Source organism: Prunus persica, chromosome G2 (genome assembly GCF_000346465.2).
Source record: "Prunus persica cultivar Lovell chromosome G2, Prunus_persica_NCBIv2, whole genome shotgun sequence".
Taxonomy (NCBI): domain Eukaryota; kingdom Viridiplantae; phylum Streptophyta; class Magnoliopsida; order Rosales; family Rosaceae; genus Prunus; species Prunus persica.
In genome coordinates, this window is record NC_034010.1 from 27,784,109 (window position 1) to 27,806,853 (window position 22,745).

At 37.8% G+C, this 22,745-nt stretch overlaps 6 protein-coding genes across 7 annotated transcripts; all 6 read right to left on the bottom strand.

Annotated features, from left to right (window-relative positions):
• On the bottom strand, nucleotides 219-2,358 carry LOC18786742 (aldo-keto reductase family 4 member C9). The gene is made up of 5 exons (XM_007219800.2): nucleotides 2,232-2,358; nucleotides 1,947-2,122; nucleotides 1,288-1,531; nucleotides 645-824; nucleotides 219-533 (listed from the first exon to the last, which is right to left on the bottom strand). The coding sequence occupies exons 1-5, from the start codon at nucleotides 2,349-2,351 to the stop codon at nucleotides 306-308; spliced, it is 948 nt and encodes a 315-aa protein (XP_007219862.1). The 5' UTR covers nucleotides 2,352-2,358; the 3' UTR covers nucleotides 219-305.
• On the bottom strand, nucleotides 3,689-11,038 carry LOC18786411 (structural maintenance of chromosomes protein 2-1). Its single transcript, XM_007220853.2, has 21 exons — nucleotides 10,428-11,038; nucleotides 9,512-10,192; nucleotides 9,233-9,376; nucleotides 8,818-9,108; nucleotides 8,539-8,724; nucleotides 8,294-8,458; nucleotides 8,153-8,212; nucleotides 7,860-7,922; nucleotides 7,527-7,618; nucleotides 7,159-7,255; nucleotides 6,831-6,947; nucleotides 6,501-6,719; nucleotides 5,966-6,106; nucleotides 5,727-5,894; nucleotides 5,462-5,646; nucleotides 5,215-5,308; nucleotides 5,055-5,143; nucleotides 4,699-4,924; nucleotides 4,438-4,512; nucleotides 4,027-4,179; nucleotides 3,689-3,862 (listed from the first exon to the last, which is right to left on the bottom strand). Exons 1-20 carry the CDS (start codon nucleotides 10,743-10,745, stop codon nucleotides 4,063-4,065), a joined length of 3,528 nt encoding a protein of 1,175 aa, XP_007220915.1. The 5' UTR covers nucleotides 10,746-11,038; the 3' UTR covers nucleotides 3,689-3,862; nucleotides 4,027-4,062.
• On the bottom strand, nucleotides 11,146-14,960 carry LOC18787454 (putative nitric oxide synthase). 2 transcript variants are annotated; one of them, XM_020557744.1, is made up of 13 exons: nucleotides 14,489-14,960; nucleotides 13,976-14,161; nucleotides 13,796-13,882; nucleotides 13,635-13,714; nucleotides 13,348-13,429; nucleotides 13,130-13,150; nucleotides 12,790-12,835; nucleotides 12,501-12,619; nucleotides 12,276-12,431; nucleotides 12,103-12,201; nucleotides 11,928-12,017; nucleotides 11,650-11,759; nucleotides 11,146-11,514 (listed from the first exon to the last, which is right to left on the bottom strand). In XM_020557744.1, exons 1-13 carry the CDS (start codon nucleotides 14,900-14,902, stop codon nucleotides 11,265-11,267), a joined length of 1,740 nt encoding a protein of 579 aa, XP_020413333.1. In that variant the 5' UTR covers nucleotides 14,903-14,960; the 3' UTR covers nucleotides 11,146-11,264. The 2 variants fall into 2 exon arrangements, with proteins under 2 accessions (XP_020413333.1, XP_007218955.1); XM_007218893.2 differs by having other exon boundaries at nucleotides 12,103-12,210; nucleotides 12,318-12,431; nucleotides 14,489-14,958.
• On the bottom strand, nucleotides 15,405-16,549 carry LOC18785508 (probable aquaporin TIP5-1). Its single transcript, XM_007219285.1, has 3 exons — nucleotides 16,420-16,549; nucleotides 15,909-16,159; nucleotides 15,405-15,791 (listed from the first exon to the last, which is right to left on the bottom strand). The coding sequence occupies exons 1-3, from the start codon at nucleotides 16,547-16,549 to the stop codon at nucleotides 15,405-15,407; spliced, it is 768 nt and encodes a 255-aa protein (XP_007219347.1).
• Nucleotides 18,447-20,789, bottom strand: LOC18785896 (cell number regulator 6). The gene is made up of 4 exons (XM_007218241.2): nucleotides 20,482-20,789; nucleotides 19,665-19,779; nucleotides 18,985-19,250; nucleotides 18,447-18,885 (listed from the first exon to the last, which is right to left on the bottom strand). The coding sequence occupies exons 1-4, from the start codon at nucleotides 20,587-20,589 to the stop codon at nucleotides 18,667-18,669; spliced, it is 708 nt and encodes a 235-aa protein (XP_007218303.1). The 5' UTR covers nucleotides 20,590-20,789; the 3' UTR covers nucleotides 18,447-18,666.
• LOC18784899 (peroxisomal membrane protein 11B) lies at nucleotides 21,681-22,697 on the bottom strand. Its single transcript, XM_007219454.2, has one exon. The coding sequence runs from the start codon at nucleotides 22,506-22,508 to the stop codon at nucleotides 21,825-21,827; it is 684 nt and encodes a 227-aa protein (XP_007219516.1). The 5' UTR covers nucleotides 22,509-22,697; the 3' UTR covers nucleotides 21,681-21,824.

The following is a 22,745-nucleotide window of genomic DNA, read 5'->3' on the forward strand; positions in this document are numbered from 1 at the left end:
AAGCCAAACAACACATAGAGTAACTAATCAGAATAAATATAGTACATAAGAGAGAGATGATACCTGAAACAAATTGTGTAAGAAAAGTAGCTGTGACATTATTCTGCTCTTTATTATGTTTATGGGAAGACCAAATGGCAGGATCATGATTTGGAGAAAAGTAGCTGGCATTCAAAATATATTGGATAAATTCTACTTAAAATTAGTCTTGGCACAATTTGTATTTAAAATTATAATATTTCATTGCAGATGAAACTTGATTGATTGCATACAATTATACAAGAATGTAATGTAAAATTAATGAACTAAATCTCATCATCCCATAAGTCTTCAAGTGTCCTGTATGGGCTCGTCGTTTCATTCACAAGAGACTCTCCCCTCATGATCTTCCTTTCTTCCAATCTGTCTATCTCCATGAGATCCCCGTCGTCCAATTTCAGATCAACGGCCCCAATGTTCTCCTTCATCCTTTCTGGATTAAAGCTTTTCACAATCACACTTGATCCCTTTGATAATCCCCATCTTAGGGCAACCTATATTATTAAGGAAAAAATCTAGTAAACATTTGACTTTTTTTAAAATTTTAAAAATAAATGTAAAAACAAAAAAAAACTTTGGGTTTGCTATTTGATTGGATTTTATACCTGGGCTGGGGTTGCTTTGCGCTGGAGGGCAATGGACTTGATGATTGGGCTGTCCACCACAAGTGTTGATCCCCATGAATTCCCGGGGCCACCGAGTGGTGAATAAGCACTTACATGGATATTGTGGTCCCCACATGCCCCTCGAAGTTTTGTTTGCCTCCACATTGGGTGCATTTCCACCTGTATATATTATGATAGATGGTGATGAGATGACTGATGAGGAGGACAATAATATCCATAGTTGCCTTTGAAGAAATGCATTAACATTGTTTCAATTGACTTTTTTTATTATTATTTTTTTCAATCACAATTCATTCATGCCCCAAAATTATGATGAGGAAAAAAACAGAGATTACAAGAGTCGAAAATGCCAATATACAAAAACAAAGAACAACAAGCATATAAGAGTTCAAATTAAAAACCATTGCAGTTTATAGATAAGCAAAAGTGATAGTCTTTACTCTTCATAAAGTTGTGAGTTGTAATCAAAAACCCAACACGTAGGATAATAAAATAGTAAAGGAATGGCCCATTACCCATAGGGGGTTGGAAATTTTTTCATGCATTTTCAAACCTAACCTCATGAATTTGTAATTCTTTTGACTAAAGCTGTTGGGGTTGCAGAATCCCTGATAAATTTTACCTGATTGACTGCTGGAGGCACAGAAGCAAAATCCAAAAGCTGCTCAATCTTTCTGGAGGAGAAGTTGCTTACACCAATGCACCTACACAACCCCAAGTCCAGGCACTTCTCCATGCCAGCCCAGGTGGTTTCCAAGTCCAAATCTTCGAACTCATCTTCATTTGGAATGGGATTGCAAGCCCTTGGCTTCAATTTCACTGGCCAGTGCACTAGGTACATGTCCAAGTGTTCCATGCCCATGTTCCTGCAACAATCAAATCAAATCAAATATTTTTATTATTCACACTTAGACTTACACTTGGATATTTGCATTTGTTTGTTTATTTCTTCTACAAAAGATATAGAATCTATCCATCTATCAACTTGCATGGATTTGTTCTCAAAATCCTAGGCCATGGATTTTGTCTTCATTGATATCCTCATCATCATTATCTTGTCTTTTAGCTAAAAGAGGTGAGATCTCATCAAGAGAAGGGAGAAGAGATCCTGCTGATGTAAGAAGATCAAACCAGATTGTATTTGAATTCACATGCACTTTGAGTGATTGAAGGGCATATGATATGGTATGGGTCCAAATTGAGTTGAATGTGATAAATATAAGTATATTATATATATATATATATATAGTTAACAATGGCAGCAATGGTTGCTTTGCTTACTTGAGAGTCTGCTTCAGTCCTGAAACAGGGTCATGGTGATCACTTCCCCATAACTTTGATGTAACAAAAATGTCTTCTCTTTCAACTTTCCCATCGAGAATGGCCTCTGTCAAAGCGCTTCCTAGGGCTGGTTCAGAACCGTATATCTTTGCAGTGTCAAAATGCCTATAGCCCATCTGCATTACAAAATCATGCACTTTTAGAATATGCTCTCATTCATTTAGTACTTGATAAATAAATTTTAAAATAAATTTTTTTTAAGAAAAGAAATTGTACGGAATGTACCTTGAGGGCCATATGGACAGCTTCTTGTGTTGTTTTCCTGTCATTTTGGAAGGAATAAGTGCCCAACCCAATGACAGGCATTGTTATTCCACAATTCAAGCGAACCTGATTGCTCCTCATCTCTCTCTCTCTCTCTCTCTCTCTCTCTCTCTCTCTCTCTGTGTTTAGCCGCAATGCAATGCAATGCATATCAAAAATGGCACTCTGGTGCAGCTATATATATACACAGAAGAACGTCCGTCACCAAAATGTCAACATTGTTAACTGTTTTCTTAAGACACTTCAACCCCATTCAATATTTAAAACAAAAATAAAGATTTAAAACTTATATAATTAACTTGTTTCTAATAAGTGATGATATGAAGACATTGAAAGAGAATTATTGATTTGAAACAAACAAATCAAGTCATGGGATTTTCCATGTCTCCAGGGATTTCATGAAATGGCCCAAATACCCAATGGACAAGTATCTTAGAGCATCATTTTGGAACAAGATTTAGCTGTACATATAAAATATAATTAGAAACAAATTATTTTTTGGAAGTATTTATACTAAAGTCAACTAGTCTCTGCCTCTGTGTCACCATCAAAGCAACCGTTGCTTCTCAGAACTACAGGTGTTACCTCCTCCTACCTTCTCTCTCTCTCTCTCTCTCTCTCTCTCTCTCTCTCTCTCTCTCTCTCTCTCTCTCTCTAGAGCAAGAATTGAAGACAGGCAAAATGCTTGAGCGTGCAAAACAATTATATTTTTTTTAAAGGGTTTGTTGACTCCTAAACAATAAATAAATGAATTTAAGTAATTGGGTATTTGACATGCAAATTTGTCAATGCATTAAGTCAACGGAAATTGAAATTTTAACTAATTTATTTATTTGTATAAGCATTGTTCTTCCTTAGTCTTCCCTGCTCTTAGTTGACATTGCTCCAAAGTCAAATGGAGGCACATTTGGACGGCTTTATTTTATTTAGTTATCAGTTTGTTGTTTAATGTTGTAGTTTATGCAGTCTAATCTTTAAGCAACGAATCTGAATATAATTTTTTTCGCCTTGACAATTTTTTCCTATTTCACTTTCTTCGCCCTTCAACATCAACTCTCTTTTTAGGATTTACTACTCAAAGTAGCAGTACCAACTACCAAGTTGATTTATTATATAATATATTTCAAATCCTTTTTTCTGGGAAAATCAAAATCGAATAGAGCGAGGTGATTATATGTATTTTCAATCCCTTCCCTTCCCAAGATATGCATTTTGTTATAATAACTTCAGATTCTGGAGACATTCACTACAAGACATGTTGCATATTTTTGGAGCACCGCACCGCCACAACAAAGACGCGTAAGGATCCTAAAAATCCTGTCATGTGAAGCTCGGATTTTCTCATGTTCCTCTGATCTTGTAAAAGCCGCAACTCATTTTGTTTGTTTTTTTCACGAGCATATAAATATAATCACAAATTAGTATTTTACAAATCTAAAAAGTAGGCAGCAATTACATTTACACTTTTTACATACATGAAGGCTGGAAATTGTGTTTACATAATTAGCATTACAAATACAGAAAAACAAGATGTTTTCCACTACACATTTTTCACATAAATAAGCTTCACCAAAGGTCCATGTTGTAAACATCTGAAACAAAAAAGAAAAGTTAGCAAGTTGTAAGTCAAAGTTCATAGAAAAGCCACAAGACTACCAAAACGCAACTTTTTTTTTTTTTAGAGCTACCAAAGTGAAAATGAACCTGAAAAAATATACAGTAGAAAGAATATATGGTAAGGAGGCTGGAGAGGTACCGAATTCGCATGATTTTCCAAAAATAACCAAAATCACTATTTCTGCTTAGCTGCAACAGTCCTTTGAACAGTTGAAACTCCATCCACAAATTTGGTCCGGAAAAGAACATTAGCATTGTTGAACATGCCTTCTTTCAGTGAAACCACAATAAACTGCAAAATGTGATGAGAACAAAGAGAGAGAGATGAAGACAACTTGATTATAATTTATAAGACATCATTCATTCTTAGTTAAACCCCATGCGTAAAGCACCATTCTTACTTAAGCCCCATGTAAGAACTGTTTCCCATACAATGATTACAGCCAAAGTTCGGACCCTTTTAACGGTTCAAAATTCTTCAGAGGTTTCAATCAAAGTTTATCATGAAAAGAAAAAAAAATGCCTATGCAAATGAGGGAATCCACCAGACCTGGGAGTGTGGGAAATGAGTTTTGATCATTCTTCCAATATTCTGTGTGTGGCTTAGATCAAGAGCCGCATCAACCTGCAAATGAAGAGAATGTCATGCCGACAAAAATTATATCTAAACAAATAGAGAGCAACATATGCCCTTAGAAACTCTATTGCAAGTACTATAAGCAGCCCACTACATTACTCCAAACAAAAAAGAGTAGCTGGATTTAGAAATATGGAGTAGCTGGATTTATCATAAAATAAAAGTTAACCAGACCTCATCCAGTATATAAAGTGGAGCTGGTTTGAAGAGAAGCAATGCCAAGATGAGAGAAAGTGCAAGCAGCGATCGTTGACCCCCACTCAGTTCTGACAAGGACTGTTTCCAAACACCACCAAATGCAACACGAACCTCTAGTCCATCTAGGAAGCTGCACCCTTCAGGAGGTTCAAGCTTTCCCATTGTGCCGGGCAAAAGGGTGGAAAAGATAGATCCAAAGTCGCTGAAGGAAGAAAAATTTGGAAGTTGTAATGGAAGAAAGAACCAAGAGCATCATAAAAATAGAGAACCAAGTAGATGATTATAAAGTCAACTAAATTTCAAAGCAGGTGATGACATAAAAGAAGACTTACTTGTTAACCTTTACCCAAGTAACTTTCAGTGTTTCCTTCTTTTTCTCATCCAGCTCTTCTATCACCTTCTTGATCTTAGACTTATCATTCTAGGAAAGGCAAACCTAGAGTAAGAAAAAGAAAGCTAAAATGGTATTTGGACAGATCAAGGGTAACCAACCTCAATGATGTTCTTCTTAGACATGAGATCGTTGTACTCATCTTCTGCTTTCTCGAACATTGCCATGACTTTCTTATTCACTCTTTTCTCAAGACTACAAAAGAAGGGGGAAAGTCATCTTTGCATCATGGAAGATACTAATAGCATAACTTTAAAAGTTGAGATCATCTCAAAGTGAAAATATTTCAGTCTTAGAAGCAGACAATCAAAAACAAAAAAATGAAAAAGAAAATTCCAAGTCACAAACCCAGACTGTTGTGCCTGCAGTTTCTCAAGTTCTTCCCTTGCATTACGAGGATCTCGCAAGCTAAAATCATAATCAGTCCCAGTTTTACCAAATAGTTGTTTCTCGGATGCAATCCAGGCATGCTTCTCCATCAATTTGTCTACTTTCGTAGAGCAATCTTTCTGTTCCATTTCCATTCGTTTTACCTAGAAAAGAAAATCGAAAAGGAGGTTGGTTAGCATATAATGTTCTGGAGAACATATATAGAGGGAAATTAGAAAATTACCTCATTTTCCATTTTCTTCCGTTCAAGATTTGTCTCGCTAAGTTTATGTTGAAGTCTTTGCTGCTCCTTAAGAATGCCACTAATTTGGGAATCACAGTCCTTCATCTTCATCCGAATCGAATTAAGCTCAGATTGTGCCTGATCATGCATATTTCTGGTGGAAGCTACCTGCAAAGGAGATGCATGCACCATGAAAATTGTACACAAGAGAACTAGTCAAATCAAATATCAGTCTTTACCTTTTCTCTCTGCTCTTCTACTTCTGAAGTTAGGTTGTCAATTTGCGTTCTCAAAGAAGCTAACTGAGTCTCCAAAGATGCAAGTTCCTTTATAATAGCTTCCTTTTCCAAAATAAGCTTCTCTTTTTCATTTTCATGCCCCTAGCAGTGAGTAAAACCATGCCACACAAAAGTTAAAGAGCTACTGCGGAATCAGGCAGATATTTTTACAAACTCGGCAACTAAAATAATCTGAGCAGTTGTCTATAAAAATTAGCTACAAGATCACTTCTGAATAACATGAACATCCTACAGAACTCCCAGGCTTACATGACATTCCACCAGTTTTTTTGTGGTTTCAAGTTTTAACATTGACAGACCCTGCCTCTCAAGTTTATATAATGGAAAGAGAATGAAAGATAATGGTTATATCACGAAGTAAACTAAAAATAAACTACAAAGAATTAGCTTGAAACCTCAAGGGAAGAGCAATATATTTAGAAAACCTCATGTGTGGACAATCCTTATATTACAACTCAGCAATATCAAAATCTACCTTGAGATTCTTTGAAGCTGATTGCATTTGAGCTTTTGTTTCTTTAATCCTCTTTTCAAAATCTTTGAGCCTTCCCTCCCGGCTATTATCATTATCTTTGATTGATTTCTCAAGCACCAACACTTTATTCACACAATCTTCATAAAGAAGCTGCTTTTCTTTAGCTGCAGATTGCGCTTCTTGAAGCTCCTGCTCAATCCTTCTTACTAATTCACCAAGCTAGGTAGCCCCAAGAAAATAATTATACATCAAATGATTGCATGAACCAGTAAAGGAAATTGCAGAATAAATGTGTGCTCTGTATGCCCAGAAAAAGAGAGAACTGGAAACCTTATGATGTTCATTTTGCTCAGCCCTGCCCTGAAATAACGAAAGGTCATACGATTTAAGTTCTAACTGTGCTTTAAGGTCCATGAACTTCTTCTGAAGAGGCAGAAACTCTGTAATCTGCAATTTAAGAATCAACAAAAATATAAATGAAATATGTAAGAAGATCAACTCATGTACAAATGCTTCCAATTCCCAAGGAAATGCAGAAACAGCCCCAAAAACACAGTATTAATGTATTGAGTTGCAATTAAGAAGGGCCTGACTATCACAAAAGTTCATCTATTCTTCTGCAGAGAAAAAAAAAATAAAAATTATCCTCATGGTCAACCTTAGCTTCGATTTCAGTCAATCTTCTCTGATGCACCAAAAGTTTTTGTTCAGTCTCAGCCAGCTCATGAAGTTGCCTTAACAGATCACCCCCACCCCTGCGACAGTAAATTGTTGCTTTAGAAGGCTGACTAACTAGATATAGACATAATCACTTGAAAGCGTCTTTTAGTTTTTTCTAAAAGAAATGTTAGCTTTTAGTTACTCAGTGGAGCATTAAAAATGATTAAGAAGACAATGATAAGTTTGGAGCATTAGTCAGGAAAATGTTAACAATAGCCATGTTTTGAGAAAAAGAGGAATAAAGCATCAGATATATCCATGTCTAGACCAATTTGAACTAAGAAGGAAAAACCAACACTGACTTACTTGCGGCTTCCACCAGTTAAAAGGCCACTAGGCTGAAAGATATCACCTTCAAGAGTGACACTTGGGGTGCGAATTTCCCTGTTAAAAGCAACCTAGAAAACATTCAAGAAGATGCAGAATGTGTCATGCACCCTTCTAAATATAGATTTGAATAGTTTAGAAGTACATTTATAGAATCAGGCTACATCAAATCAAACTTCTGCATGCCAAAAGATTCAGCTTAAACAGGTAAAACTTCAGAATAAACCATTTCCAAAGCAAGCAGAACAGCTACAACTTGAATTGCATTGTTCTAGAAATGTTACATGAACAAATTAGCCAAGTTGGTCCTACCTCCTTTGCAGCATCAATAGTTTTGCAAACAAAGGTTGAACCAAAAACGAATTCCATAGCACTCTGCAATAAACACTGAATTTAGTTAAAAAGTGCAATATAAATTCCAAAAGTCTGTTGATTGTGTCTGCACAATATCCCAAAAAGACAAAGAAAGAAGCCTACAACAAATTCCAAGCACCCACAATTGTCTAAGTACAGAGAAACCGGATGAAAGAACTCTACACTCCCTAATATATGTATTAAAAACTAAAATCAGGTTTAAGTTTTATATGGGCCTGCTCGATGCATACTCTTAACTCCTCATCATAACCAACCAAAGAAAGTGCTAGTTCTGCATTCTCCTTGCCAACCTGAAATTGAAATCAAGGTTTTCAGCAAACGCGCTACACGGCAAGGAAAAGAGGGTGGGGTGTATTGATAGAGAAACTAACCAATTTAACAGCAGCATGTTGAACCCTATGATGAACAGTATAAGGCTGTATTTTGTTCAAAGGTATAATTGTTACTCTTCTTCGAAGGTTTCCATTCTGAAGAAGTTGTTTTCCAGTACTCTCTGTGTCTACAACAACATTAAAAAGCTTTCCACCAGCAGTAACCTGCAAATTGTATTAATGTAAGAGTTGATACATAACCTAATTCATGAAATGAAATTATATGTAATCAATTCACTCCTGACCTCTAAGGCAGTCATCGTGGAGCTATCCTTCACTTTGATAAGTCTTGCAACTACACCCTTGACCTTGGACCTATCAAAATTCTTCTCAGGATCCCGATATGTGAAGTCAACGTTTGCTAATTGACCAGAAAGATTTCGCATTTCATCCTTCAATTTCTGCACCTGCTCCAACTCAGATGCACGATCCTGAAGAAATATACATTTACAGAAATAAGAGCCAAATTGAGATGACAAACTATTTAGGTGCAGAGCGAATGATCAAGCAGAAAGCATGTTAACCTTTTGTAATGCTTCCATCTGGCCCTCCTTATATGGAAGAGACTCCTGTGCCATTTTAACATTTGCCAGATCTTCTTTTCTAGCTGTAAGCTCCCTTTCTACGGCAACAGCTTCTTCACGCTTTGACATTAGCTGATTATTTTTCTCTTTCAACTCCCTTTGACAGTGGCTTATTTTTGTTTTCAGCTGCTTCAACTCTGTTTCAGCACTCCCAACAGCTATTTTGGCATCACCCAATTGATCTTCAAGGCATTTCTCATCATTTCCACTACTCTTTCCAGCTAGTATGCCCTAAAAATAGATACCTTGAATTAATCACCCTAATCACAGTGACAAATACTTTGTTTTGCAGACAACTGTATTCGTTAACATTGGCAATATTAAGTAGAAAACCAACATAGAATACAAATCTTACCTGGTACTCCTTTTCATACTCATTCAGACTCTGAGAAAGTTCCCCTGCTCTCTTTTTCAAATCAGCCGCACCTTCATCAGCTTTTTTTATAGCGAAGTCCGTCTCTTTTGCAGACTGCTTCATGTCTTCAATATTGCTGACAATCTGCCAACAACAAGATGCAAATGCTATAATTATTCAATTGTTAAGCCAAGGAATATATGAATAACTACATAGCAAACTTGAAAGAGCTCAATAGGATAAGAAGAATGCAGTGAATCATAGAATATAACCAGTTACCTTTTCAGCATTTTCCTTTTCAGTCCCCAGAGTGTCCTCTTTATTATTCAGTACAGACACTTCCCTCACAAGATTTTGAGAAAGTGCATCTACTTTGTCAGACAAAGTTTTTACTTCTCCACCCATTCTAGCCTCCTTTTCAGCTGTTAACTTAGACACTTGTGCTTCCATTTCTTGTATTTCTTCCTGTGTCTTTCTCGTATCATCGTCGACCTCAGAAATTCTGGCCTTCACCTGCTCCACCTCACACACTGCACTGTCTCTAATCCTCTCCGCTTGAACATATTCATATGCAATGCAAAACCTTTTAAGCCGATCCAAGTCAGCATTTCCATTAGCCCATTGCATGTACTGTGTCCTTTCTCTCCTCAACTTGTCCAAGGCAGGCAGTATCTCCTGGTCAAGAAGGTTATTGATCTCATCGACTTTGCTCTGTTTCTTCTCAAGTGTCTTCAAAGCCGCCTCTTTCTTGGTCTCATACATTCTTGTCCCAGCAGCCTCTTCAAGCATGGACAGAATCTCGGGGGGTTTCATATTTAAAACCTTGGTAATGCGCCCTTGCATTATAAGAAAATGCGGGTTGTTAACATTGAGCTGCACCGAATGAAAAAGGTTCTGGACCTGACTAGGCTGCGCAAGTTTGCCATTGATCAAGTACTTGTTCCTTCCACCAACCACAATCTATAAAGCAAACCAATAGTTTCTTATCACATACTTAGCAATTAACTCCATTTTGAACCCAAAAAATAAAAATTCGGATACAATTCGATAAATACGAAGGCCATTATAATCACTCGAGCAAATTATCATTAAATCCAACACTAATGACAGTCAAGGAAAGAAATTTTTACGCAAGAAAACCCAAAATTGAACGCCAAGAAGAGACCAAAAAACCGAAACCCAGCAAATGACTTACCTGACGGGTGACTGTGATTTCGGGATGGGCCTCGTAGCCGAGGGGACTGCGGGAGCGGTCGGAATTGTCGAAGATGATGGAGACGGTGGCCTTTGTAATGCCGGCCTGGCCTTGCTTGTAGACGAGCTCTTGGAGATTGGCAGCCCGGACTTGCTGCAAATTGGTGATGCCCAAGACGAAGCATATGGAGTCGAGGATGTTGGATTTGCCCGACCCGTTCAGACCCGTTATGGCGTTGAAAAACGGGTCGAACCCGGGCACCACCGTCCTCGTCGCGTACGACTTGAACCCCTCCAAGCATATCTCCTTGATGTACATTGCTGAGCTTTTCCAATTTCAAAGGAGAGTGTGCGTACAGTGAGAGAGATTGAAAACCCTAGAGGAGGAGCTTCTGCTTCTCTTCCTTTCCTTTCCTTTCCTCTGAAACACTCTGAACTCAAAAGTTTCGAATTTCAACACGCGGCACGTGCAAGGCGGGAAAACTACTTTGGCTTCGATTCAAGAGAACTCAAAAGGAAATTGGACCTTTATTTTAGCTCTTGGGCTATACCAAAACGGCGTCGTCCCTGAAATTAGTGACTACAGAACATGGGCAAGAGCCCAACTGAGAAGTAAATTTAGATCTTGGACTACACTCATTGATCGATTTTGTCTTCTTTTTTTTTGGTCGAAATGTTTTTGTGTTATACATTATCACTTTACAGAACTAATCCTCGCATTTGTTGTCATTTTCATTTTCACATTCTATATATGAAAATTTACCTTTGTTCAATTTTACAACAAAAATTGATTGCATATATACACGTCAATTGTCATAGACATGAAAAATTACAAGCATCAAAAATGCCATTTTGGTCTTGCTTCCTCTTCCTTCTCAGTCAACTCCCTATACTGATACCATTCTGCTCCAGACTTACCCACTGGCAATGGGGGCCTAACAAATATTTCGACTGGCTTCGGGACATGCACGGCTAAATGTAGCTCTCCTGCAGCTGCTTCCGTTCTGGAATTGGAACTTGCCGATGATTTGCAAAGGGGTTCAACAGTGATCCATCCTAAACCTGATATGGCCACATCACAGGCCGGCCTGCGTGAACAGAGAAAAGAAGAAACTTTCATATTGGCTGACCAAAATAATCACGCGTGAATTCGGCATTTACATGGGACCAAAATCAAATAACAAATGTTGAAAGAGGTAATGTTAAGAGCATGAACAATGCACCTTTCCACATCTTCAATTTTTATTTGCAACTGACGCTCAGTTTCAAGTCCTCTCCATTCATCTGCTCTTTGTTTTCCAGTTGGAGGTGTTAACAGAACTCCAAGTTCTTTCTGCAACATGTCAAAAAAATCCCACGTCATTCATATAGAATGTATCATATATGTAAGCGAAATATGAATACACGGTCCAAGAAGGTAGCTTTCAAAATATTTCGAATACCTGCTTTACTTATAAAAAGATTACAAAATATGATTAATCTCAAGTGAGACCATGGTTACCTGGTAAAACTCATCTGCCTTGTCAGAAGGTACCATATGAATCTGAAGACTCTTTGGCCCGTAAAATGTCAATCGTGTTTCAGGGAGAACCTGAAATTATCGACAGTTTGATCAGTCAGGAAAGACCATCCATAATGAGACTGATAAAGTCAATATATGTGAAACTACTCAAAACCTTCAAGACATCTACTCTGACAAGACCTCCCCAGAATATTGAATAGCCATTCAAACCATTGGAATTGTCATTCCCTGCTATTCCATTTCCAGAGGACACCTGAGAATTCTGGTTAAGAATAACCAAAAGTCACTAACTAGAAGATACCAACAGATAAACTACTAAAAGGATACAAATACAGGGTAAGAATAACCCCCTAAGCTGACTAAACATACAGGAAAAGATTGACCCCTTAGCCGACTTTGAGGAGCAAGGGCAGCTAGATCTTCTGAATGAACCACTGCTGCTTGCCTATGGTGGAGATGAACTCCAGGTGTGTCATATAATTTCTGCATGAAATAGAAGGTTACTATGCTAGATTTGAAAAGTTCTTGATAAATAAAGATACTGTGGCATACCCCTCCTCCTAGGAAAGCATTAATTTGAATTGGACCTAAGGTAGTTCCCGGAACTGCAGATTGTATTGGTTTGTACTTTTGCGCTGATGCAGCAACTGGATCGTTTTCTGCCATCATTTCTGGTATCACAAAAATAATAAAAAGTCAAGTAAAAGGAAGAACAACTCATTTAGTAAATGAAACACTGGTCAATTATCTTTCTGAAATAGAACTGTATCTAACTTTAAACTTGAATAAGCTACATGCCTACCAAAGGCAACAAAACACAGAATGAATGTCATTAACTTACTCAGCAAAGCACTGATGAATGCAGATTTCCCAACATTTGCTGAGCCCTATAGAAAAAAGTGTAATGTGAACTCTCAGATATGAAAAAATAAATATACGTACATATATTTCTCAAATAATGAAAATATTATTTTTGATAAATTAGAGCAGAGTAAAAGACAAGCAGTAATTAAAACCAAAGGATAATCAATTGATAATGAAAAAGAACGACAACGGTTTTCCCTCTTGTTACATGTATTATGTACACAATTGTTCAGGTTTCAAAATGTTTAAGAATCACTTGACAACAGCACATACTGAGTACTATATGCATTAAGTAAACTTCCAGTTAAGAGACTAACCAGAACATAAACGTCCCGCCCCTGCACCAAAAAACAGCCAATGAATTCAGGTTGAAATAAATTTAAATGATACACATTTATATTTTGTTTCATAGAATAGCAAGTAAAAAATAGGTCATCCTATTTACTCAGCTAGCTTTAATTTCTGATGTCAATAGTCCGATTAATGAACTTCACACATGCACATGCGCACAAGCACAAAAAGAGAAGTAAAGAACCTTCTTCTCCTTTTGGATCTCTGATGCAACTCCAGTTACTCCAACCAAAGACTTTGAACTTGTAAGATGAACACTTATAACACTGCAAATAATAGAGTCTTAGAAGTATAATTCAAGCTTCAATTTTAGTAACCACCGTTTCAAATAACTCAAACTCAATAGAGCCCTAATCCCAACTACATGGGACCAGTTTGCATGAATTCCTTTCTCATCAAGAATTCCAGGAAACTCTTTAGATTGATAATATTATCCATAAATAAAAGCATAGCCAAGGAAACCAATCTTACTTAAGCTTCTTCTTTGCAGTGGCCTCTACAACCCAATCACCAATACAATTAAAATCAGTCCCTTTGGGAAGTAAATCAACCTGATATTAGAAAGTATAATCAATAGAAAAGTCGCTTACATCAATATCACATTAAATAAGCACCAACAGGCAGTTTAATACCTTAGTAATCACTAATATTATAGGATTTGCACCAGTCAAATCACGCACACGAGCCAAAAAGCTACCATTGAAGTCCACAATATCAACCTATACGCGAGTAACCGATTAAGACATAGAATTTAACATTCCTCAAGGCAACTCACTTACTTCATAGCAACGCAAAGTTAGAAAGTAGTTTACCAATTTAACTATCAATGCTCTCTCATGGCGCAGGTGTGCCAGCTTCTCCCGAAGCTGTTCAGCCATTATGAACTGTTTCCCGCCAGAATAGCCCCCATTCCCACCAACAGCAGTTATCATGTGCCCATGAGACAGAAGCTTGCACCTTCCGCATATAACGGTTTTAAGCTGGTGGTGTTTCTTCTTCTGCGCATTTACATTTGGTAAGCAAAAGCAAAATATGAGCATCTGGAACTCAAGTAAACATCAGTAAAAGCATTTTGGACTCGGAAGTGTTTTTCTTGCTTTGAAATGCAATAACTAAAATTTAACTTAAATACCAACAGCAAAATTACACCCCAATTCAGTAAAAGCACTTTGGTCATGGAAGTGCTTTTCTTTCTTTCAAATGCAAGAACTAAACTTTAACTTAAAACACCGACAGCAAAATTATAACCCAATTCAGTAGCTAAAAAAATTTAAATCCCATTGTCAAGAAAAATGAAATTAAAGTCCTACATGAATAATTTATACCAATGCGTAGGTCTCGGGGTCCGAATAACCCGGAGCATCGGGCTCCGAAGTCTGTAACGGAGCTCCACACCCATAACAACAAGCGACGTTCGTAGAAACCTTCACGGGCTTCTCTTTCTTCTTCTTCTTTTTCTCTTTGAGTAAGACCTTCGCAGCCTCAAAGGAACGGTGTCGTTCGAGGAACCGGTCGCCTGGGGTCGGCGCGGCCGCTCCGGTGCCGTCGGGTTCGGGTGGGGGATCCAATGATTGGGTCTCTGAAACGGTTGCTTTCTGATGGGTCTTTTGTGGCTGTGAAAATCTGCAGAATATAAGAGTGGATTTCGAGTGAAGATTGAGAAGCTTGGTTTTTGGGATTGTGAGGTGGTATGGGAGGGTGAAAGGTGAGAGGAAAGATGAGAGGGTTTTAGGCGCCATTGCTGTTAATGGATTTGGACTTGTTCTGATAATATTTGTGTTTTTTGTACGTTCAGATTGCACATGAGAGCAATCGTCGCCGTTCATTTTCTAATTTCCGTTATTAGTCGTTAAATTATATATATGTAACAAAAATCAAATGAATTAATCGAAAAAAAGACAAGTTTCTTGTGAGATTAATCAAACAGGACTTCATTAGAATGATTTATTTTAATAAGATGTAGCTTATTTTGGACCAATTAATCAAATCTTTATTCTGTTTATCCTAATAATTGTAATGAGCTTGTAATTCAAGTAGTTAAATGATGAGTTATGAGTTATTATCTAGATTATGTGTTCGTCACATGAAAAAGAAAATTAAGATTTCTGAAAAAACTAATAAAAAATTTAGCCTTACATAACAACAAACTACAAATGTTACAGAAGAAACAAGAATTAATGACTGATGCTAATAACATAAGAAGCACATTATCATAATAAAATCTGCCCTAATGGTTTAATTTCAGAAGACCCCAACTCCCTCTGTAACTCCTGTAAGAGAATCTGGAACTTGGGTAGGGAACACCACATTGTCATATAGAAGTCCAGCAACTGCAGCACCAATCAAAGGTCCTACCCAGTACACAGCTTGGTTCTTGAAGCTACCGGCAACGACTGCAGACCCAAATGCACAAGCCGGGTTCATTGATCCACCAGAAAACGGCCCAGTTGCCAGGACATTGGCCCCTGCCATCAACCCAATTGCCAAGGGCCCAATGCCCCCAACCGCACCATTTCTAGGATCACCAGCAGCATAAACCGTGTACACCAACCCAAATGTAAGCACACCTTCCAAAACTGATGCCCCAAAACCTGTAATTTCTTCTGTAATTGCATATGCTGGAACATGCTGCATATTCCCCAAAAAAAGAAAATTGTTTTAGTTAAAACTTGTTAAGATCCTGCATTTATAACAACCCAATAGACTAAAACATACTATAATTGTAGCTAAGTGGAAAAAGAGGACCTGCCCAACAACAGTTACTTTCAAGAGAAGGCAAGCCATGACAGAGGCCACCATCTGAGAAATCCAATAGCAGATGGCATTGGGGACACTAATGTGTCCTCCCACGGCCATGCCGAAGGTGACAGCAGGGTTCACATGGCCGCCGGAGGCATTGGCTGCGATGTACACGGCCGAGGCCAACGCAAAGGCGTTGGCGATGGCAACCACCACCAGACTAGCTGGGTCTGATGCAGCATCTGGCATCAACTTTCCTGCCAGTGCCATACAACAAAACCCAACATATTAATGGCAAAGTAACAACAACAATAGCAACATTTCCCATCAAACTGTTAAAAATTAAGAGACTGGTACGTCCAAATTTCATGCTTCCATTAAAGCTCCTTGTGTAACAGACCAAACAATATGATATATATGCCTCAAGTTACAAGTTAGAACACAATAAATTGAAAATCCTCCGTTAAAAACTGACAGAACAAAACTCTTTAGAAAAAGAGGAAAGAGAGTGACTCACTGGAGGACATCATAGAGCCCACAACAGCAAACACAAAGAAGAAAGTTGAGATGAACTCTGCAAGATAAGATCGAAGAGCATTGGGAGTAATTGCTTGCCGAAATCGAGTGGTTAGTGCAATCCTAGCCATTTTGCCAGAAAATCAGTCAAATCAAATGTTAGAGAGAGAATGGATTTCACTTTCAAGGTTGGTTTGAGTAAACGAAACTAAAAACAGAAATGAATGAAAGCAAGCAGTTAATGCAAATTTGCTCTGTGTAGGGGGAGTTATTTATATATTCAACCAAGAAATGCAACGTTTTGGTGAAGGGTTGTGTTGTGAAGGTTATACAATTCAAAAATAAAAAGGGTAAAAAAGGGTTAACCGCCAAGCCACGTAGGTCATGTCTATGTGTGTGATTGGGAGGACATGGGTGAATTGCGGTTTATATCGTTGTACACATTCGTCATGGTCATTATCTGTTTTCTTTTCTTCTTTATGTTTTTGGTGGAAATTATCTTCTTAATTTGTTTATCTATACTGAGCTATTTACTTAATTTTGTTGATTTATTTTGCACAATTTATATACTAATCTTTCAGCTCGCGCTTCCTTTTTAACAATGTGCACTGTACGATTTAAAATACTTTTATTTTATTTTTTTGCAATTGCTAATAACCAAAATTTTAAAAGACATGAAAACATTAGTCTTATTGCACTTAAACTCGATCAACAACATTTACGAAGATAAAAAGAATCAAAATGAAGGCTCTCAAGATCTTAAAATCGAAAGCAGCACACAATCTTCAAGAACTCCAAACATTCAGCAAACGAGGCCTGCCTCTTAGGTCTCTTTCTGCTACACCTCAATTCCATTTCCCTCCTCGTGTACTGCTCTAGCACGTCTTCTCTATACATAAATTCCTCCATGTCATATTTCCCGAAAAGGAAATCTCCCATCCCATTCTTCAGTGGCACTGCTGCGTCACTAGAAGAAGCAGGCACCACCAAAGACAGAGAAGAAAGATGAGAAGGTGGTGGGTTTTCCATTATGGCTTGCTCTGTGCACCCATCACATAAAGAAACTTGCCTAGCCATAGAAGAAACAGATTGATTTGAAATGGTATAAATAGATTGATTTGCTTGTATGTAAGGTAATTTGTATTTTACTTACCATAGGAGTCTGAAATTGCCAGCTAGAAGAGAGATCAATAAAACGCGGTGAAACCCATTAATTAGTATTAATTTGTGATTATCCACTTTATGATGACATGGCGAGTTGTTTTTAGTAGAGATACGATACAATAATTACCATTAGGAAACAAGTGGGAAACTTCCGCGTAAATTATACCAAAGTAAAAACAAACAAGAAGAAGATGAATTAGAAGAGAACCCAAGAAACAGAGCCCTCTTTCAACTTTCTCTGTGGATTGATTCATTTGTGGTTCTGCTATTGGGCAGGATAGTACGGCCCGTTTGGTTCACGGAATAAATTTGAGGGAAAATTATTTTTCATGTCATTTTTCAAGGGATGAGAAATTGAAAATTCATTTATCACGTTTGGTAATGTCGGAAAAATAACCTGAAGATTTCACTTTGTTTCATTTCCCATGTTTATTTTGAGTATGAATGGAAAACAAAGTTCGTAAAATTAATTTCCAATTATACCTATATTAAATCAAATAAAAAAAGAATACATTTAATAATACATTGTAATTCTAAATTGTTCATGAAGAGATAAAATGATCATGAAAAATGTGCATTCAATATTAGCTTATTTTCTCAAACTTTCTTAGGAGGAGGAAAAACAAGACCCAAATTCAGAAGAGGCCTTCACTTTCCCCTCTACTTTCCATTTCCAATGACGAATTTACCAAACATAAAAAAACAATTGATTTTCCATCCACAAGCCTCCTTTTCCATTGATCAAATGGGACCTACGTGTCTTGGGCATTTAAAAAAAATAAAAATAAAAACTCCTCGTGGGCTTCTTGTAGCTAGTGCATCATCTTCTGGAAATCAAAAACTTCAAAAAGGGCAAAAAGAGACGGCAAAAATATTTCATCAGCTGTATACTGAAGCAATAAGCTGTAAAACTGGAATGGGAGAGCTTTTTAAAATTGCATGTCTCCAGTACTCGCTGCAATGAAACCGGGAGATCAAACTCTATATAGACTTATATAGTTTAATGACTTCTCGTGTATGTGATTCAACCATTTTACAACAATGACGAGCTCTCACACACATAAAGCCCCTGGGTGCTTAAATTTTACAATGCCTGCATTTCCATATTGGTATGCCCGTTGTTGTCAGCAGAGTCCTGGTTGTTGTCATCAGCAGGCTTCATTTGTTGAACAGGGGGAGGGTTGACGACGGTCATTGGCATCACAGCGTTGTCCGATAGGCGGCCCTTCCTCTCCCTGTGCTCCTGGCACAAGGCACACCAGTGTAAGCAGCAGTGGGTCAAGCACGGGTCACACGGCGAGTTCTGCAGTCAACAAGACAGCTTAGCATTGAGCATCATTCGGTTAAGAAACATATCTTCCACAGGACATCAATTAGAGAAATGGAGAAGAAAGAAGATTACCTTCAGATGATATTTTTTCTGTAAGGATTGGCGAACAAGTCCTGTGTATACCCCACACATCCACCAAGAAAAGAACAGACCCTCACAAATAAGAAACGAAGTCTTTGGGTCAACACCATAGAAGATTGCAGTTGCTGCTGCCAGAGCCATGCCACCTTCAATAAAAATGGCATGACAAATGCATGGTCTCGTCCAAGGGATATCGTCTCTTAAGCTTTCAACATTATGCCCAAACAGAACACATGGACAAAAGAGCCCTGACAAGCCTGAAGATGTGAAGAAACACAAAATTATCAGTAGACTATTTTCGTGTTGCAGTAAAACCAATTATTGGAACCAGTCTTAATAAGGAGTAGTAAGAGCATGGGAGTTCATGCTTCACAAGGACATGGTCAATTAATTGAATGGGCATAAACATCCTACTTGATAAAATGTAATAAGAGAACGTGGAACAGTGCATTGCTAGAGTTGTAGAGTAACATATTTCAAAGTTTAACAAATAAGTGAAAAACCCCTATTGTGTGTGCTTGCTTATGTTTCTAAGCCAAGCTTGAGAGACACGAAATCCCTCTAAAGAGAAGGTATCTAATTAAAAATAAATAAAAATATCAAAGATAAGCATAAGCTTCATACCATATGACAGTACAAGAGATGAAAAGCAAGTTCCTATATCAACTTACAACTTTCTCTATCCTCGGCACAGCCAAAAATTCCAGTTGTCCAAGGTTCATCTGCAGGTGGCTGATAGCTTTCAGGTAAAGGTTGTCCACATTCGTTACACCTGTGAACATTCAACTAGCCCATAATACACCGGATTAGTTGGTGTTTACATCCTTATCCAAGACTAACCTCCAATGTAGAGAAAGTCACACGTAAAATTTAGAAACTCATTAGCATCTACCCCATAAATCCGCAATATAAATGTAATTTGTAACCATATTCAAGTTGTAGCCAGAACCATATAGTCGCCTTTTTATTTGGAAACCACACGCATCCTCGATCTATATAGGCAAGCAGGTTAAAGAATGCAATATGATAAACTTATAAGTTAACAGAATTTCAGATCCAGCCAATTATTTAACGTACCAAAGATTTACAATGATACAAGGGTTTTAACTATGATTTCAAAAAATCTGATTTGCAAAGTTCCCCACAAAACGTAGAAAGGGCATTAGAAACATATGAGGTCACTGAAAAAAATACGAAAATCCCAAAAATTATTTACTAAAAGAAACAACACAAATCAGCTAATTTTTTCTTAAAATTGATAAGGCTTTCTTCTATCACCCAAAGACCTTCTAATCAGAAGTACAAATCAAAAACCAAACCAATTTTCCACTACACTCTGCCAACAAAAATCCATATCCTAAGTTTTAACGAAAATGCAATTCATAGATAGGAAAATAAATTCATAACAGTAACAGAGATTTCAGAGCAAACCTATATATATAATTAGCAAAAAATATGAAAAATCAGACAAGAGAAAGCGCGAGAAACCTGAGGAACTTCGATGGGCTGATTGAGCTCCCCAGGCTTAATGTCATCCACAGGCGCTTGATCTTTCGTCAGCTTCACATAACGCGAGTGCCCAGTTCCATCCGCCATCTGATCTGATCTCTGGCACCGCTCTCTCTCTGTTTGGTTGCTGAGAAAATGCAAGGAAAGTGTGCTCGGAATCGGGAAAATTCGCTATACAAACTCTCTCTAGTTTATCAGATTACGCGAGTCAAACTTTGTCTTTGAGTCTGTCTTGACGCTTAAAGAACTCATCTTTGAGTCTTTCTTACATTAGTCATTTCCGCTTTAGACGGTTAATTTACACGTGGATCACAGACATGTATATATAGTACGACTTGTCGTTTACCACCGACAGCCTTGGTTAAATACGACATGTCGTTGTTGCAGCCATCATATAGCTTGAGAATAATGTGCTCCGTCGTTACTAGACCAATCCCAAACATTTCCTTATTATCTCAACGTAAAATGAAATTTGAGCAATGCAAAGCATCATTTAATAAGGTTCCGTTCCTTCATTAAATTATAATTTAAATGAAGGGTTAGTGATGATCTTAGATAGAAAGTAGATGACATAAAAGGTGATTTGGTTCAAAGTTTAGAAACTCGGAATGGTATGAATCTAATTTACAAAGAAGCAAAGTCGAACTTAGTTGCACGTGGAAGAACTTACTACCGTGACCAACTGGTAACCTTGTTTTACACATTTTCTTTCTCTTTGATAAGCAACTCAACAAAACCAAAATCCGAACCCACAATATGATAGCGCCACGTTTTTAGACATCTCCTTGGTAAATTTCTCCAAAGGCCAATAATATGGTATGGAAAGATAAACAAACAATGCTAATCAACAGTCCTGATCTCTTGGACTACAGGGGTCCAAGAGATTTGTGGTCACTCACCGTTGGATGTAAATTCAACGGTTCATTCACTCTTGCACTCCTTTTAAAAAAAATTTTTTGAACCATTTGATTAATATCCAACGGTGGGTGACCACAATCTCTTGGACTCCTGTGGTCCAAGAGATGGGGACTATGTTAATCAAATACCTTCAATAATGTTTCATAATCAGAGCAAACCGCAGGTATAGCAATTGTAATAGTCAGTCCTACTTTGGTATATATTTGAATAACTGGGAGGCCCAAATGGACAAACTTGACTTGAATGAAAATTAGCCAGGGCATGAAGAAAGCTTTGTTGATATATTGAAACATCTAAAACCATTCATAGACATAATTAAACTCGTGTAACTAGTAATGATGCACATAAGCACATCTTAAGCCAATGAGATTAATTACTTCATCAACATGGGTTTTCTTGAAACCTCATGAGGGCCAGTTTCTGTACCAACCAGCCCAAGCAGAGACTAGCCCACTGATCCCAAGAGTCACAGTGTGGTTGCAGAAGGGGTTAGGCTCAATATCCGCCACTGCAATGAACAAGTCTGCAACATTAGCTGCCACTGCCATTAACCTCATCACTCTATCACTCCTAATCTTTCTCAAACTCTCAATCTTCTTGTCCGTGGACTTGTCCTCCAAAGCAGCAAGCTCTCTCTCTGCCTCTAGCCCCTCCTTCAATGCAATGAAATCAGATATGATGAAGAAGATATATCCAAACGACTCACCAAAGGCTGATATAAAACTCATCTTCCTGGCCAAATTTGGGTTCAGGGTTCCAATTCTGGAGAGCCAAAGAAAGTGGTCAAAAAAGAAGTAGACCATTTCCCCTGCATTAGCAAGAACAGCAAGGAACCGAAGGGTGGGCGTGGAGCCAGGGCTTCTTCTCAATGCATTGAATCCTGTGAGAAACCGGCCGGTTCGAAAAGCCTTCCGGCTAAGGCCAGAGGCAACTTCCCACTGCTTGGCTCTTTGAGCAATTTCTGGGTTTTTAGCCTCAACATGCCAGTGGACAAGCTTAGAGACATATTGGAAGGTCTTAACAAGCTTGTCAATGCCATCTCTCTTTGCTAGGAAGATGACCAGTTTGTCTACTGTATCATTATTCATGGTTGAAAATTGTGAGCAGAGAGGGTTTGGTTGTGGTTGATGAAGAAGTAAGAATTGTCGTTGGTTGATCAGAGAATTTGGGTTAGATTACTAGAACAAACAAAACCAAGGAGCACCACAAAATTAGTTGCAGGATTTTGGATAATAGCACATATATGCTTGTGGCTGGACCTTGCTATGCACCTTGCTACCAGTAGTTTTTGTGTCATCTGTTCTGTTTTGTCTGTACAATTTTCC

Bases quoted from the DNA above. Each gene is read 5' to 3' on its own strand.
- LOC18786742 (XM_007219800.2), bottom strand. From the start codon at position 2,351: ATGAGGAGCAATCAGGTTCGCTTGAATTGTGGAATAACAATGCCTGTC. The intron at 825-1,287 runs GTAAAATTTATC...TAATATATACAG, and splicing joins TGCCTCCAGCAGTCAATCAG to GTGGAAATGCACCCAATGTG. The intron at 534-644 runs GTATAAAATCCA...TTAATAATATAG, and splicing joins GCAAAGCAACCCCAGCCCAG to GTTGCCCTAAGATGGGGATT.
- LOC18786411 (XM_007220853.2), bottom strand. From the start codon at position 10,745: ATGTACATCAAGGAGATATGCTTGGAGGGGTTCAAGTCGTACGCGACG. The intron at 9,377-9,511 runs GTAACTGGTTAT...TGTTGTTGGCAG, and splicing joins AAAAGGAAAATGCTGAAAAG to ATTGTCAGCAATATTGAAGA. The intron at 4,180-4,437 runs GTCTGGTGGATT...CACATTTTGCAG, and splicing joins CTCATTTCCCACACTCCCAG to TTTATTGTGGTTTCACTGAA.
- LOC18787454 (XM_020557744.1), bottom strand. From the start codon at position 14,902: ATGGCGCCTAAAACCCTCTCATCTTTCCTCTCACCTTTCACCCTCCCA. The intron at 12,620-12,789 runs GTAAGTTAATGA...TTGTGATACCAG, and splicing joins ATTCATCAGTGCTTTGCTGA to AAATGATGGCAGAAAACGAT. The intron at 12,202-12,275 runs GTATCCTTTTAG...CAGAATTCTCAG, and splicing joins GTTATTCTTACCCTGTATTT to GTGTCCTCTGGAAATGGAAT.
- LOC18785508 (XM_007219285.1), bottom strand. From the start codon at position 16,549: ATGGCTAGGATTGCACTAACCACTCGATTTCGGCAAGCAATTACTCCC. The intron at 16,160-16,419 runs GTGAGTCACTCT...TGGCACTGGCAG, and splicing joins GGGCTCTATGATGTCCTCCA to GAAAGTTGATGCCAGATGCT. The intron at 15,792-15,908 runs GTCCTCTTTTTC...GGGAATATGCAG, and splicing joins AAGTAACTGTTGTTGGGCAG to CATGTTCCAGCATATGCAAT.
- LOC18785896 (XM_007218241.2), bottom strand. From the start codon at position 20,589: ATGGCGGATGGAACTGGGCACTCGCGTTATGTGAAGCTGACGAAAGAT. The intron at 19,251-19,664 runs GTAAGTTGATAT...TCACATCTTCAG, and splicing joins TGCCGAGGATAGAGAAAGTT to GCTTGTCAGGGCTCTTTTGT. The intron at 18,886-18,984 runs GTAATCTTCTTT...TGTTGACTGCAG, and splicing joins AGAAAAAATATCATCTGAAG to AACTCGCCGTGTGACCCGTG.
- LOC18784899 (XM_007219454.2), bottom strand. From the start codon at position 22,508: ATGAATAATGATACAGTAGACAAACTGGTCATCTTCCTAGCAAAGAGA.